Source organism: Gossypium hirsutum, chromosome A12, assembly GCF_007990345.1.
Source record: "Gossypium hirsutum isolate 1008001.06 chromosome A12, Gossypium_hirsutum_v2.1, whole genome shotgun sequence".
In the NCBI taxonomy this organism is placed as follows: domain Eukaryota; kingdom Viridiplantae; phylum Streptophyta; class Magnoliopsida; order Malvales; family Malvaceae; genus Gossypium; species Gossypium hirsutum.
The window spans coordinates 85,244,516-85,260,980 of NC_053435.1; the positions used below are offsets into that span (position 1 = coordinate 85,244,516).

Below are 16,465 nucleotides of genomic sequence, written 5' to 3' on the forward strand. Positions count from 1 at the left end.
CGCTAAAAGTCATATAACCCTTAAACCCTAAAAAATTATAAACACTAATCTATAACCCCTAAAATAATAATTATTAAAATTTATGGTTATACAATATATTAAATATTTTCTTATATAATCGTAAAAGAGATAGTATTGAATTTAAAATATTGAATTAATTATCATTATAGTTTAAGGTTTATGGTTTAAGATATATGGTTTAGGGTTTAAAGTTTAAAAGTTAAAAGTTAACTAGTATTTGAAGGTTTATGATGAATTATAGGTTTAGGGATTATGGTTTAAGGTTTAAGGGTTAGGGTTGGAGTTTAAGGTGTAAGGGTTTGGGGTTTGGGGTTAAGGGTTAAGGGTTTAGGGTTTAATGTTTATGGGATAGGGGTTATGAGGTTTAGGGTTTAGATTAATTAGTATTTTTTAATTTATATATTAAACGATTTCTTATATAATTGTAAAAAAGATAATATTAATTTGAATATATTAAATTTATGATTATAGTTTAAATTATTTAAGAGATAATAGATAAGCTTTATATATATATATATTAAATGGTTTAAGATTTAATCTAAAAATATTTTTTATATATTATAAGGTGTTCTATTGTTTAATGGATTGAAGGGATATTTTGTGGAAAACGTTTTAAATGATAAGTTTACCTTTAAATTTTATTAATAGCTTTTTGTTTATACTATTTTAATATTTATCTATACTTATTAATTAAAATATATATTTGTTTATGCGAATGAAAATCCTCTGCACTCATTTGTGTCTCCACGTTTTCTATTTGTAACTCATTTTCTTTTTATAAAACAGTGAATTTTCCTTTATTTGTAAATCAATCTTCTTATTAAAAAGTTGCAACTCTTTTTTTTTTTGTTTCTAAATAAGTGTTGTTTTTGTTCCGACTTGTTTTATAGAGTGTTTTTTTATTCTTTTAAGGTTGCTGGTTTATATTTTATGATTTAGGGTTTGGAGACTATAATTAAGGGTTTAAGGTTTAGATTAATTAGTATTTTTTAATTTATATATTAAATAATCTCTTATATAATTATAAAAGAAATAATATTAATTTTAATATTTTAAAATTATAACAAATTATTTATTGAAAAATAAATAAAAAAAGTAACAGATTGATATGAATGGGTAATTATCTATTTTGGATAATACCAAATTATAACAAATTAAATAAGGTCTTATTTTTATGCTTTAATGATTTAGCGGCGCTAGCATATAAACGCCGCAATAGACCACCTTTAGCGGCGTTTTTTTTAAAAAACGCCGCAAAAAAATTTAATTAAATTTAAACGTTCACGTTTCAAGGAGTGAAATTAGCGGCGTTTTGATATAAACGCCACAACTGTCTTTTTTTTTTACCAAAACTTCCCCCTCTTCTCCTTTAATCCCTAAATTTTCATCCCCAAGTTCATAGCCCATTTGCCATCGAAGACGCCGACCGGACCACCTAGTGCATCGCGCTCGACTAACCCCTCTGCTGCGTAGCCGTTGCCGTCGGTCTCTACTGCCACATCCAATCGGTAAAAGGGCTCGATAGTTTGGTTTCTATTGTTGCTTCTAGGTTTGGAAAAGGGCTCCCAATTATCGTTATTACACCCTAATTATTTTTGTTCATTTAGTTGAAGAGTCTTTTATTGTTCGTCTATCATCATCTTCCTCCTACCATCATCCCCCTTCTCTCCCTCTCGCGTCTCTGCAAATCAGTTTCTTTTTCTTCTCTTTTCATCTCAGTTCTCACCTGCCGAGTGAGCCCAAGTAAGGAAGATTGTGAATTAGAGGACGCGCTATCCGCGGCGAGTGTTATGCACGGGAAAATACTCAACGGCAGAACCCTCAGCGCTTCCATCGCCGTCGATAATGGATGAGCCCCAGAGTTTATCAAGAAAAAGGTTTATAAGGATAAGTCTAGATGTTATGAATGTGGGGTTAGTGGGCATTTATCTTATGAGTGTCCAAAGAATCAGTTGGGGCCAAGGGAGAGACCGGTGCCAAAGAAAAGGTGGAGAGGTGGCGGCTGTAGAGAGAAGAGGGAGGATGATGGGGATTGGGGAGAGGAAGAATCAGAGGGTGGAGAGGGGTTTGAAGAGGAGAATTGGGCATCAGTGGTGGATGGGGCGGCGGAGGAGAGGTTGAGGAAATCAGAGATGTCGAAGGAAAAGAAGAAGAAGATGACAAGAAAAGCCAGTTATTTTAGTGACGAGAGTGATGAGGAAGAATGATTCAATGGTGGAAATGGAGAAAGGGGGTTGCTTTTTCACACCCAAATTTAACCTGGAATCATTTGAAATTTGAGGTACATTATACTTTTGTTATGACTTTAAGCTTCAATAGATTGTAACAGTTCTTGCACTTGTGTATTATTTGTATCTTTATTGTGGGATATTTGCTTAATTTTTTTCGGATGAGTGATTAGGAAGGGTGATTTGGGGAGGGAGATGTTGCTTTGTTGGGGTAAAATCCGATGTTAGATTATCTGATTATATTAAGATTCGAGCTCGAATTTGATTGTGATAATGATGGTGGCGAATGAAAGTATAGTTGTGATTAGCTGTATTGTTTAGAAGGATGATTGTGATTAGGGCTTGAATTTGATTGTGATAATGGTGGCAATGTGTTCATTGTTTAAAAGTATGATTGTGATTAGTTATATTGTTTAAAAATGTGATTTAGACTCAAATTTGATTGTGACAATGGTAGTAAATTGTTCAGTGTTTAAAAGTGTGATTGTGATTAGTTATATTGTTTAAAAGTACGATTTGGGATTGAATTCGATCATGATAATGGTAGCGAATTGTGCATTATTTAAAGGTATGGATGCGAATAGTGATTGGTACGATTTGGGATTGAATTCGATCACGATAATGGTAGCAAATTATGCATTGTTTGAAGGCATGGTTGTGATTAGTTATATTGTTTAAAAGTAAGATTTGGGATTGAATGTAGCTGTCTTAAATTTTGAACAATTATTGGAGCTAATGTTTGACCCTTAATTTCTTCATTGTCTTTCTTTGAATTTGTTTACTTTTTATGCAAATAATCTATTAAAAATGTATAACTTATTAAATTCAAATATTTTATTATGCAAATTTTATTATCGTTGCTTATGTCTGGGTACATTTTCATGTTGACTAAATATTTGAGATATGGCTTAACTTAAGACTTTTTTTTTGTATCCATTTAATCTGCAAGTTCACTTAGAGAAACATTAGCTTTAAATTTGCATCGCAACATTCATGTTTATGGTGTTGAAATAGACAATGTATCACAGCTTATGGTCTGGTTGCCTGCTGATTTGGACAAGTATTTGGATGTTCTTAGGTTTCTGCTTGTTGCTATTACTTGCTATTGCTTTGATCTTTTATTTTCGGATCAGCCTCACATAGTTGTATCTGTGTCATGTTTAAGTTCACGTAAAAGACTAGAAGCCATTAGGCTGCAACTTAGTTAATGATACACTTGCAGTTACATTGTTGTGTTGAGACTTTAAGTCGATGTGTTTTATCTATTTTAATCTGCAAATTTGTTGGGAGAAACATTAGTTTTAAATATCCAGTTGCCTGCAGATCAGCGCAAGGTCCAAGTAGTTCCAGTTAGAAAGCTGTTTTAAATATCTAATAAACAAGTCGTTTTCTGGATTACATTCTGTTTAAGTTTATTTTTGTTGCTTGGTGTGATTCCTGGAGTTCTTTCCTTTTCAAACATATTGGAAGTTTTCACTCAATGATTTTCTTCCTCATTTATTATTTGAAGTTGTTATTTATTTTATGCTAGTCTTGATTATAATTATTTCAGCTTATGTTATAATTACTTGTAATCTGGAGTAGGTTGTCTATTTTTGTTTTCTTTTAGTAGTTTCTATATTTTCTGTATGATCTGCTTATATTTTTGGAAAGCTTCTTCAAATTAGTCTGTTCAGGTATACCTGTCTAAATATTTTTTTCATTTTGTTCATCAATTTTCCCTGCAGACTGTGACTGAAAGTGGCATTGCTGATCAGATGCGGCTGACAGAACTAATATTGAATGATGTATGCTTCTTTGAAAACCTTGCTTATGTGTGTTAATATCTTCTTTAATATCTTCTGTATGTAGATCTTGTGCAGTTTAGTATTCGGTGGTTAATTGCCAGTCACTTAACCATTGATAATGTTGGTATTCAGCCACATTAAGTTATCAGTTGTGGCTGTGCTATCAAGGTAATAATTTGGTTTCCTCTGGCTTCTCAACTCTCTGAGCTTTTGTGTTCTTAGTGATCTTCCATGTCATATGGGAGAAATATCAAACATGTTGCATATTTCTTCTACATGTAACTATGAGCTTTATTTCTTGGTTATTTTTAATTTTTTCCCTATGCTTTCTATTATTTGGTTTCCTGGTTTTCTTTGTTTCTGTTTCAAACTTATGGTTTAGTATCTGTCTGGACTTTCTATTATGTTAATTCTAAATGTTCAGACGTGCTAAATTGAGTTTGATCTCAATGCAGCAAGATTTCTTCCAGAAGCTGATGGAGCTATTCAGAATTTGTGAAGACTTGGAAAATATGGATGGTCTTCACATGATATTTAAAATAGTCAAGGGGATAAGTTAGTACACTTTTTCGCTTAAATGCTTAGTACACTTTTTCGCTTAAATGCTCTTTTTCTTTATTAAAACCTGCTTTATTATACAGGTAAAATGCTGCAGACATGTTACTTACCTAAATGGTTGGGTCTTTGTGATGTTAACTTCAATATGTGATCATGGACTGAAGTCTAGAATGGAAAGGAACTTAGAAAATTACATTTGAGCCACTACATCGTTTCTTTCGATTGCCCTTACACCTACTGCAGAGTAGTAAAGCAAACTACAACAGAAAAGATGGATTCCACTTAATTTGAGATTTGACCATTAAGTTTCAGACGGGTTTTTTAAGTCTGTCTATCTCCCTAAACTCTTGAGCTTAATCCGAGTTGCCCTTTAGATAACCAAATGAGCCACAAGATCTGATACAAGTGACAAGAGTTGTTTAAAGGAGGAGGAGAACTGAATGTTAATTTGCATCTTGTAAACATTTGAGCTACTTGCCTGTGTCTCTTTATGTAATATTTATGCAATTTAAATTGTTACTTCATCATTCAAAGTCACTACCTTCTGTATATATAAAATTCCGTTCTGATGAAAAGATAACATATGAGATCTACAATGAGACTAGTATACAAAGATAGTAATATGAAAGTTCTCTATTACTCTGAATAAGCTTGTTTTCTTTATTTTTGGTATTATGATTGATTTTTATTTTCACATCAGAGTGGGGATACTGGCACTAAGAGGGCAAAGGTTGATCAAGAATCAGAATGCAAGGTAAATGAGGCATCAAATTTTGTTGAGAAGAGTACCACTGATAGAGAGAAACATATGGCTTCTTCATCTCTGGAAACTGTAGCAAGTACGTCCTTCTATGCATATGACTTGAATTGAGCCTTAACAAGAGCAATGGATTGAAATTGTAGCAAAGTGCTATAAAGTTCAGCTTTATCTGGAATTTTATCTATTGAAATTGTAGGATTTTTCTGTACAAATAATGATATTTGCCTATTCTTCTTGAAGACCTTTCTCATGCATCAGGTAAAGGGAAAACCCTTTTTTTTTTAATTTTTGATGAGTTTTTTAAGCCCTGAAATGGAACATCAATAACTTGTTTTAGAATTGTTGAATGTTGTCCATATATGATTTGAATGCTGGAAATTTACAGCATTTAGTTTCCTGCTTGAAGTTGATTAAACCATGCTGTAAATGCAAACATTTATATGCTGTTCACATGCTAAATTAACCATTAGTGAGCTTAAAATTGATCTATTCGAATGTGTTAAATTCATTGTTCAATGTGATGTTATTTCTGCTAATGTCTTGAGTATATTAAGTTGTGCAATTTGATGTTATATGTGGCGTTAATATTGACTTGTTAATTGCATATTTTATTATTAATTTGATGTTATATGTGTCATTCATTAACTTTTTTTTCTTTTTTCTCAGGTTTGAGTTTTTGTTGGATGCATGGTCCAGGATTAGCTGAATTCATGCATAGTGACGACTTGTTTAAGCTAACTGCTTATCTTAAAGTGTGCATTCTATCATTATTTTGTTCTATTTGTATTTTGTTAGATTTCTGGTGTAGTATGATAAGTGTGGTATTTTGTTTGGCGGGATGTATTTATATCATAGATTATTCTTCTTCTCAATTTTTGATAATGAATTTTAATTTTTTTATATTTTCAGGACTTTTTTATAATATTTTATTTTTTTAATTTTTATGACCTTTAGCGGCGTTTGTGGGAAAAGCGCCGCTAAAGGTCCTGACCTTTAGCGGCGTTTTTTTTCAAATAAACGCCACAAAATTTAGCAGCGCCATCTATAGCGACGCAAGCGCCGCGAATAGTTTTAGTGGCGTTTAAAAGCGCCGCTAAAGGCCTAAAAAAACGCCGCTAAAAATCAGTTTTGCTGTAGTGTTCCTAATGACATGTCACTCGTATTCTATTCTATTCTTAAGGTTCAAATGAGATTTTTCCTCGTCTATTAAGGCTTTGTCTTATCATATTTCTATTAATCACATACACTTAATATCTGTGCAATTTATGTAATGATAACATTTAAATACATGTATAGCATGGTATTGTTTACATACGAACTTACCTCGATACCACAAAGGTGAAAAGGACATAATCATCCCTTAATCGATTTCTTTCCGTTCTAGGTCCAAATCTCGATTTCCTTGATCTATAATATCACATTTAGCCTACCAATCAGTCACAATATTCATATGGGTCTAAAAATCATATTTTTACAAATTTTCATTTTGACCCCTAAACTTTTGTATATTTGCACTTTTGCCCCAATGCTCGTAAAATATTTTTTATCACATTTCTTTACTCCTTGAGTCTAGATGAACCATTTTCATAACTATAGCAACTCATAATTTCAACTATTTTACATATTACAACTCATTTTACAACTTAGCAATCTAGCCCTTTTTTAAGGTGTTTTCATGCAATTTCTTTCACAAAAGTTGTTTATTAGACAACTAGGACTCATAATATTTCATAAAAACACAGCAAACAACACATTTACTCTCATGGAAAAACCCTAGACTCTTCATCATTTTGCAAAATAGTCCCCTCTTATGAAAGCTCATGCTTTAGGGGTTCCAAAAATGTAAAAATTATCAAGCAAAGACATTAAAATCACTTACAAGCAAGGGAAATATGTTGCTGAAATTTTCCAGCTTCAAAGCCCTTTTATTTGCTGCATATTTCGGTGAAGGAGAAGAGAAAAATGATAGCTTTTTCTTTTTGATTTGTTAATAACAAAACTAGTCAAAATTGGTGACCAAATTTCACTTAATTTTGACTTTTCAACAATTTTGTCTCCCATAGCCTGCCATCACACTTTAAATGGCCTAATTTCACTTTAAATACCCCCAATTTAAGATACAAGGCAATTTAACACATTTAGGTATTAAAACACAACTTTTACCTTTTACGCGATTTAGTCCTTTTTCGAAATTGGACTAGAAATTGCTAAAATTAACTTACCAAAATTTACATGCACTTATAAAATTATATTATTACACATAAAATAATACTAAAATAATTTTCTCTAGCCTCGAAATAGTGGTCCCAAAACCACTGTTTCGACTAGGCCCAAAATCGGGCTGTTACAATTTCCCCCCATCAAGCAATGATATTGTGACACCAGGCTTCAGTGTCACGATACCACTTCTCAATTTAACGATATCATTGGAGCTTGACTCAATTTCATTACATCAGTACCTTCAGGGATATCATGACTTTCATGGTATCGATGTCGCGATACTCACTTTGAATGATGTTCTTCTCAATTTTGAGCTCTTATTGTCTCTCTAAACCAACTCAATCACATTGCTAGGTTCCTCATGATACATTTGGCCAATTGGGTTTCAAAAGGGTGTAAAACTAAACAAAAATGTTTATTAATGCTTAAAGGTAAAAGTTGACAAAAACATATAAAAATATTTAAATTACTTAAGAATAAGCTCCTCGAGTCTATTAAATAGTCTAATTTAATTTATTAAACTATAACAAATCAATGCAGAATTATAAGTAAATCTCAACACCAGTGGAGACAAATGTTAAATTGTGTGCAACTGAAAGAAAAGACTAAGGGTCTGTTTGATTGGCAGTAAAATGTTTTCCGTAAAATGATTTCTGGAAAATGTTTTACTTTTCTGTAAAATGATTTACTGGAAAATATTTTCTAGTGTTTGATTGAATCTGTGTAAAATATTTTCTGCTGTTTGACAGATTTCCTGAAAATATTTTCCGGAAAAGTTGTTTTTACATATATTAATAAATTTATATACATATTAATAAATTTTTATATTTTAAATTATTTTTACACATATTGCAATGATTTATTTATAAATAAATTTTTTATTAATAAAAGTTTTTTATCTAATTAAATTCCAAATGTTCATCTATTTGTAGATTATACCGATTTGATTTTACTTCTTCATTATTAAAACATTTATTTGTATTTAAATTTTATATTAATTTGATTCTACTTTTATCCAATCTGATTCTTGTGATACATATATTTAACATGGGATTTAAATTAAAATAAAAAATACTGTAATTATTAGAAAATTTCATTTTTTTTAAAAACTAGTATATTGTATTAACTCGTACTAAATGATATGTCAAACTTAAATTGCTACATTAATATATATTGGGTAACTAATGCAAGTGTAATATGCAATTAAAAGCTAGAATTTAAATGTTACCAACACAAAAAATAAAGACGAGATAATAAAAATTATTGAAAAAGAAAAGCAAAACAGTAATCCATAGCACAACAAGAAACTAGTTATATTGTTGTTCTCTTTTTTCTATCCAAACCCAAAACAAAACATCAAAACTGCATTTAGTACTACCAAAGTCTTTTATGGTTCCATCTAAGATTTGCAATAAATGAATTTGAAACTACTTAGGACCAATGTCTTTGAGAGCACATATCTGCTCTTCCCCCATTGCAGACATAACAGACACAACCAGGTCTTTCCCCTCAGCAAAACCATCCATGATCTGCAATCACACCAAAACACATGAATGTAAAATTATATAACTACCATCTTCATGATATGTAAATTGGAACCAACATTTTTTTTTGTTCTAGTATTAGATACACTTGAATTAGTATGCCAAGAGATTAACTTACCTCCTTACATTCTTGTTCCATTTCCTCATACGTCAATGCTAGCTTCTTTACCACATTTTCTTTTGTTTGTTCAATTGTCTGTAAAAGATCACAGAAATAGTAGTTAAAACCATCCACTATAGTTACCATATCTGGACTACAAACAGCAGCGACATACTTTTGCAAAGACTTTCGCTCATGTTTCACATTTTTATCAAAGACAGTTAAGGGCAAAGTAAGCAACCAACTAACCTTACTCAGTAAATCAGAGAGTTTTTTCATCTTGGCCTCCATCAATGCAATATGTTTCAGACTGTTAATGTCTTGTGAAACTGCAGTAGACCCATTTTGTCAAGGTTCTTGTGAGCCTTTTGCAAAATGTTAGCAAATAATTCATTTTTAACTTTTAGGCTGTTAGCAAAATATTTCAAGTACATATCAAATAATTCCGTCAAAAATCTCAAACAATAATGCCTTTGGGGTTCTGGCAAAGTAAAAAGCTTGACATGTAATTGCAATGGATCTTAAAACCCACATTACAGCAATTAAAACAGAAGAGTACTCTGAGGTTACAAATGAATTCCAAATCCAAATTTTCAAATTAATGTTTCCAAACATAGCATAAATGAACACAATCACAGCATAAGAATTTATAGCCAGAACCACATAATATTTTTCATTCTCAAAATAACTAATTACTTTGAAAGTAACCAGCAAGATAAGATGTTTACAGTGACAACATCAGATGATACAATAGCAACATGTTTCTTCATTTTTCACTCTTGAATACAACTTGGTCATGCATTTGCCTAAAAGAAATGGAAAACACACATTTCTAAGCACTGAACTGAAGAGGTTGGAGTCACTACAACAAAAAAAAATGTCTAGCAATGATGAACATAATCAAAGAGGTACAAGTCGTGTGAGTTAAGATAATGTCTAACAACCCGGTAAAATTATAGCAGCACATATATAAAAGAACAATATAGTTCAGCTAGTACAACATGAGAAAAATGACTATATTTTCCTATAAGAATATGGGGTTCAATAAGGTTCCCCGCATCATAAGGCCAGGAAATTATAGAAGAAAAAGACAGAAATCGATGAAATATAAACCTCTCATTTGCTTTATTATTATATGAAAAAAAGACAAAAATCGTTCACAAAAGGAGTGTGAGGTAGATTTTCATATTTGTATGCTACAAGGCGATTTTGTGTGATTTGCTCAGTTGAAACTTTGTTTTCAGCACAATGTGACAAGTCAACATGTATTGTTTTGCTTAGTGATAAATAATATGTTTTTTTTAAGTAACATCAAGGAATGAGCATGATTTCTTGAAAACCAAGTCCTGCAAACAAGTGAAGCCAGAGAAAAGACCTTATGTAACACCATTAGACCACAATCCATGCACAAGAAAACCAAACAGTCTAAAAAGAAAGGAAATATTAATAAAGGAACTCAAAACGGACATTGGCTTCTCTAAAAAAGGATCTCAGCTCGTCCAATGACTTCTCAAAACTTCCATACATTCTAATGGATAACCTTAGCCACTTCGAAATATGTGCTCTATTCTAATGACTGAGATGATTAATTGGGATAAATTTGTATCCGAATTCGAAGCCATACTCATACAGCCATTCATCTTGAATGAGGCACACCCTTACTCTATTTGCCTATGGTAATAATTTCATAGTGCTAAAATCAAAATGGACAATTCAAGCAAAGCAAATCACTGATACAGAAATCAAAGTTAACATACTGAAAATAAAAAGAAAGAGGACTGTCTATGGTTAAGGAAATTAAAATAAGCATCAATTTTATTATGACTAGTGAGGACTTACATGCCATCAATATGACATTCACCATTGGGGAAGGAGCAATTGCAGGTGACAGTACTGTTGTTAATGGCCTCAGGCACATTTGGCGGCGGCGGTGGAGTAAACCAACTTGACTTATTGTTGCAAGGGTTTTCATTGTAATTCCAATCCTTCTTCCCAAGTTCTGTTGCTATCTCACGAAGAGCTCTTACTGCAAACCCAGAAAGAAAAGAACAAATATTTGAGAAGCAATTGGAGGAACTAGTATTGGGTTGGTACAAATTTACAAGCAAATCACAGGATAATTCTAAACACTCAAGTACATATTCAAATGAACCAAACCTGCAATTTACTGTTTGGTTGAGATTAGTTAAGAAACAATGAAAGAAAAGTGGACTGGAACAGAGTAAAGTCTTGGAATATGAAGAGGAAATTTCCAATATCAGCTAGTAAAGAAATACTGTTAATCTTTAACACAACCTGAAGCAAGAAAGAAGTTGCAAAGCTGTGCTAACTTACCTTCATAATCTGGAGGATAGGGCGGCTCCACTTGGGCTTCAACCATCTGTATATAACCAAAATATAACCAAAACATCATCCAGCAAGAAAAGTCGCCCAAATAGGAGGCGAATAGCCCAATAGATAATCTGTAATCTTCATCGGCTACTATACTTTCTCTCAATTTGATGACAATCAATATAATTTATTAAAATAAAAATGTTAGAAATCAAAGAACGAGAGAGGAAGAGAGGAAACAAAACAGAATATGCTGAGAAGAGAAGATGAAGAACAGAAGAAGAAAAAGGAATGAAAAACGGAAGAAGAAGAAGGAGCCTTACCTGGATTAAGGAGGAACCGGAAGAGGTCCTTGACCAAACTGATTTGCAATCCAAGGGGAAAGGAAAAGGGAAGGGGAAGGGAAAGGGGAAAGGGTAGAAGAAGGCATCATTTTCCGGAAAATGTCTTACCGAGTTCAAAAGCGTAAGACATTTTCTCCAAATTTGTAATAGGTTTTCCCGTGTTGCGGAATTGGTTTTACAAAAGGAAAATATTTTCCTGCTACCAAACACTGGAAAACGTGTAAAACCAATTCCGGAATTGGTTTTCCCCCTATCAAACACAGCCTAAGATTAAAAAAATTCGCTTTTCATTTTTTTAAAAAAGAACATCTTAGAGATAGGAATAAATCTACGCAAATGTTGTGAAGAAATCACGATACCATCTGTTGTGAACTTTAAAAGAAATCTCTAGTTCTATATACAAACAAAATTTTGGATTTTTTTTTTAATTTTCATATTTGTTTTATTATTTATGTTCAAATATGTAGTTATTCTTTTCAATATTATGGTCTTCATGATTTAAACTTACCTTCTTCTTTACGAGTAAAATTTACTTTACAACTTACGTTCTTATTTATGAGTACAATTTACTTTACCACTACACTCAATATTTATTGATATGTTTACGTTTTTTTTCTTTCATCTTTTCTAATAACTGTATATTTAGTGCTAGGGTATACTAGATTTTGTATCAAACAAATATACTATTAATGGTTGCAATTTGAAACATAAAACATCTAAGAGATAATCATATTCTTCATATTTGGACCTACACTTTTAAGTAGTAGTCCCTTTTTTTTCTTTTTTTTTTAAATTACAACTTTAAGTAAATTTAATATTACTGGCAATATATATTGGATAAGATTACTTGTAAAACTTATATGTATTTATGAGATTTTGTATTTGATTGACTTAATTTTTATGTATGAATAATCTTAGGGTATAAAAATACAGAACATACTAAAATTTATAATCTCTTAATTATTATAAAATTTAATATATCATTTGATGTTTGAGTTTGATTTTTTTTAATGTGGTATTTGTTATATTTTAAATATAGTGTGATAAATGTGATTTAATTCAAAGTTAAATGTGACATCTCGATATTCAATATGGTTGTTAGATCTGAATGTGTGATGTTACAATACGTTGCGAAGCAACTCAAGCTAATTTAGTACTTAATCACATAGTTCAATGAACAATTATTACATTAATCCATTTATTTATCCAAAATTTTTATACATATCCATATGTAATGTATATGATCTTAATTTATCAAGTCGTCTCTCTAGAATGGTATGAAACAGTGATATTATCCTTTTCTAATAGTTTAATGCCAAATCAATAATTTCATTCTTAATTTTAGGATTTTTATTTGGATTTGATTTTTTTTAGGATGAAAATCTTGATGCGACATTAAACTATTGGAAAAGAGATATAAATGATGTGACGTTACTCTTTCATATAATTCTTTTCCATTAACAATTTGTTTATTAAACTTAATTTAATTAAATCTATTAATAGTCAATGGTTAATAAGCATTAGTAGAAACATATAATGGAATCCAACGGCTAGGATGGTTTCAATCCGTTAAATTTATTTTAATTATGGGATATTTGCATATTAAGACATGGAAAACAGGACCTACGGCAAAGCTCAAATCAAATCTCTTATTTATTCACTTATTTTAATTTAGTCCCTATACTAAATACTCAATATCTTACTCACTTAATCACTAACTAATTTCATTTCTTAATTAACATGTATTTGATTCATAATTATTCTATCCAAACTTTTAGCTAACTCAATGTAATGAATTTTGCCTTACAATTGAATTTTACGACGCCATTAAAATTCAACTTATTATATTTAAAGTTGATTTGATGAAAGTTAATAACTAATATTATGAATTAATTATGAATTTTCATCAAATCAACTCAAAAATATAAAGTAAAGACTAAAAAATTAATATTGTTATTTTTAAATATCGTTTGTGAAATAACACAATATTATAATTAAAAAATGGTGTCAGTACTAAATTAATTATTAAACCTTATTATAATAAGGATATTAATTGAGATAACACTCAATCCCTAATAACATAGTTAATCATTAATATCTCATAAGAAGTACAATGGAGGGAAATGCTGATATTCACCGACACCTTATAAATTTAAAACAGAACCCCCACAATCGTGTTTCTCTTTTAACTAATTATGTCTTGTCGGTGGCTGAATTGTATCAAGTTATGCCATGGTAATAAAGATTAAGTTATGCTACGTAGCCACCAATTAGAGTGGTCCATCATTTAATTTTGTTCTTTCCTCTAATTTGTTTGTTGCAAAGTTATAACATTTTGTTTTCTTTCCAAAACTATACCTTTTAGGTTTAGAATATGTAAAGGAGAGTAAACCCTAAAGAGCTGTAAATATTGCATTCTAATAAATTAAGCTAACCTCTAACAAAATACTTCAAGTGGGTTTAGATGGATGATTGGATGCATGCGGTACGTTTAATTTATTTTTTTATCTCACACTACAGTATTGATTAGATATACAATATCTAATCTCACCGCCACTATTATTTTTTCACTGACCGTAGTTAAATATACCGCCCATCCAAACTCACCGTCCATCCTAAAGTTCTATCTCTTATTACATTCATGCTTCTTAATCACTATCACAAATTTTTTTATTCTTAATTTTGTTTTTGTTTTTGTTTTGGTGAATTACAATAATAGGGCAAAGCCCAACAATTAACACGATTAGCACAATTCGAATCGAGACCACACTTAAGATAGTGAACACCCTTAACCATCAGTTCATTACATGTGTTAATATATGGAAATACGAGTAAGATTCGAATTATAAAATTTACAAGTCAGATTTGAATCTATGGAAGTCGGTAAGAATTTTAGTCCTTCTCAAATTAGAAAAATTACAATTCAATTTTTCTTCAAATTATTTGTTAATATATAAGGATACAACTATTTTGTTTTTTTATCCAATTTATTATTATTATTTTATATTTGTAAAAGTTAATTCTTGTTTTTATAATGGCGCCATAGAAGATAAAATACGAAACAATGCTGCGGTCACCAATGCACATGTATTTCTTTTTCCTCTATCTTCTTCTCCATATCACTTCCCTTCCTTCTTCATATACCTTAACATTTAACCCTACCTTCTAATAAGCTTTTATTAGGTGAAAGAGTTCCAAATATGGCGTCGATTTATCCCATGCAACTGCTACTGGTAATTGCTGGTTTCATTTTGCGTCTCGCACTCCCTTTGGCTGCATCATCTTCCATAACAACAACATCATCCCAAGGTGAAATCAAATGCGATACTTGCACACCTGTTGTTCTTCCACCGCCTCCACCATCCCCTCCTAAGGTAATTGAGTGTCCACCACCTCCTGCTCCACCTTCTTATCCGCCGCCACTGCCACCAGCACCCCCGATGTGTCCTGCATGTCCTCCATGCAAGTTATGCCCTCCACCGTGCCCCGGATGCCCTCCACCACCGTGCAATGTATGTCAGGTTCCATCAACTTCAGGACCTCCTCCTCCACAGTTTGTAGGTGGCGGTGTTTATTCTCCGCCCAACGGCGCGGTTCCTTACTTCCCTCCACCTTCATATCATTGGGCTGGTTGCTCCAGACATTTGGAACTGAAGCTTTTCGTTCCCATCGTTCTTCTATTACTGCCGGCCACTTTCAGCTTCTTCTAAGGGTTACCAAATTTCTACAATGGCAGATAATAATCAACTTCAATCACTAGCTAGGTCATGAAAAATAAGGTTGACTTCATCATATTAAGAAATGTTGGTTGTAGTAGTTTTTGCTTTTATCTTTAATCTCTTCCTTGTAATCTGTTGAAAAATATGAATATATAATTTTCCATGTGAATCATTTCTGCTTGTCAATACTCCATATTGCAATATGTCGATTAATTTTTTTATTAAAGAGGACAATTAAATATTTATATACATTATTATTGTTCATGGAATTGACATTATTAATAGATTCTATGTATACAGGACACATGTAATTTCTAGGTTGCTTACTAGACTTCGTGATCCCCACATGTAAATTTTTTGGATATATGTGAGCTAAGACCGCGGGTTTTCTTTGCGAGTACTCTGTGGCATGTGTGAGCTAAAACAACGAGCTCTCGTTGCTGACTTCTTATAATAAAACTTGTGCGTATCTATCCGGTAAAACTTAACCGGGATACGAGTAGACGATCCAAACCTTATCTAATTCTCAGATTAATGATCATAAACCCATAACATAAATTGTTGAACCTCAGTATAACCCATGTGTCTTTTTGTACAACTCATACTTCACTTATTGAAGTAAATTAGTGCCAACACACATCATAACAGGTATTATATCAATGATTTTAACTCAGACAATTTTTAAAAATAATTACTGCCAACACACAGCACAACACCTATTATATCAATGATTCAAGCTCAAATAATTTCTAAAAGAAAATAACCAATAAACTATAACTTCAAATTATATACTCCAAATTTTATTACCAATGCCGAAGTTTCTAGCTGAGATTGCATAGGAACGACCAAGGTG

At 31.6% G+C, this 16,465-nt stretch overlaps 2 protein-coding genes across 2 annotated transcripts; one reads left to right on the top strand and one right to left on the bottom strand.

Moving 5' to 3' along the window:
• Positions 1–1,529: 1,529 nt before the first annotated feature.
• Positions 1,530–6,251, top strand: LOC107925570 (protein PPP4R3C-like). The gene is made up of 4 exons (XM_041082934.1): positions 1,530–2,302; positions 3,977–4,036; positions 4,492–4,591; positions 4,678–6,251. The coding sequence occupies exons 1-4, from the start codon at positions 2,225–2,227 to the stop codon at positions 4,743–4,745; spliced, it is 306 nt and encodes a 101-aa protein (XP_040938868.1). The 5' UTR covers positions 1,530–2,224; the 3' UTR covers positions 4,746–6,251.
• Positions 6,252–8,814: 2,563 nt separating this feature from the next.
• LOC107925572 (uncharacterized) lies at positions 8,815–12,165 on the bottom strand. The gene is made up of 6 exons (XM_016856289.2): positions 11,873–12,165; positions 11,553–11,598; positions 11,058–11,244; positions 9,468–9,547; positions 9,237–9,314; positions 8,815–9,103 (listed from the first exon to the last, which is right to left on the bottom strand). Exons 3-6 carry the CDS (start codon positions 11,188–11,190, stop codon positions 9,002–9,004), a joined length of 393 nt encoding a protein of 130 aa, XP_016711778.1. The 5' UTR covers positions 11,191–11,244; positions 11,553–11,598; positions 11,873–12,165; the 3' UTR covers positions 8,815–9,001.
• Positions 12,166–16,465: the final 4,300 nt, after the last annotated feature.

What these genes read in the sequence shown, in the direction of transcription:
- LOC107925570 (XM_041082934.1), top strand. Translation starts at nt 2,225, where the DNA reads ATGATTCAATGGTGGAAATGGAGAAAGGGGGTTGCTTTTTCACACCCA. An exon ending in CAGAACTAATATTGAATGAT is followed by an intron (nt 4,037 to 4,491) that starts GTATGCTTCTTT and finishes ATCTCAATGCAG; the next exon opens with CAAGATTTCTTCCAGAAGCT. An exon ending in TAAAATAGTCAAGGGGATAA is followed by an intron (nt 4,592 to 4,677) that starts GTTAGTACACTT and finishes TTTATTATACAG; the next exon opens with GTAAAATGCTGCAGACATGT.
- LOC107925572 (XM_016856289.2), bottom strand. Translation starts at nt 11,190, where the DNA reads ATGAAAACCCTTGCAACAATAAGTCAAGTTGGTTTACTCCACCGCCGC. An exon ending in GAATGTCATATTGATGGCAT is followed by an intron (nt 9,548 to 11,057) that starts GTAAGTCCTCAC and finishes GGTCTACTGCAG; the next exon opens with TTTCACAAGACATTAACAGT. An exon ending in TCTCTGATTTACTGAGTAAG is followed by an intron (nt 9,315 to 9,467) that starts GTTAGTTGGTTG and finishes GATCTTTTACAG; the next exon opens with ACAATTGAACAAACAAAAGA.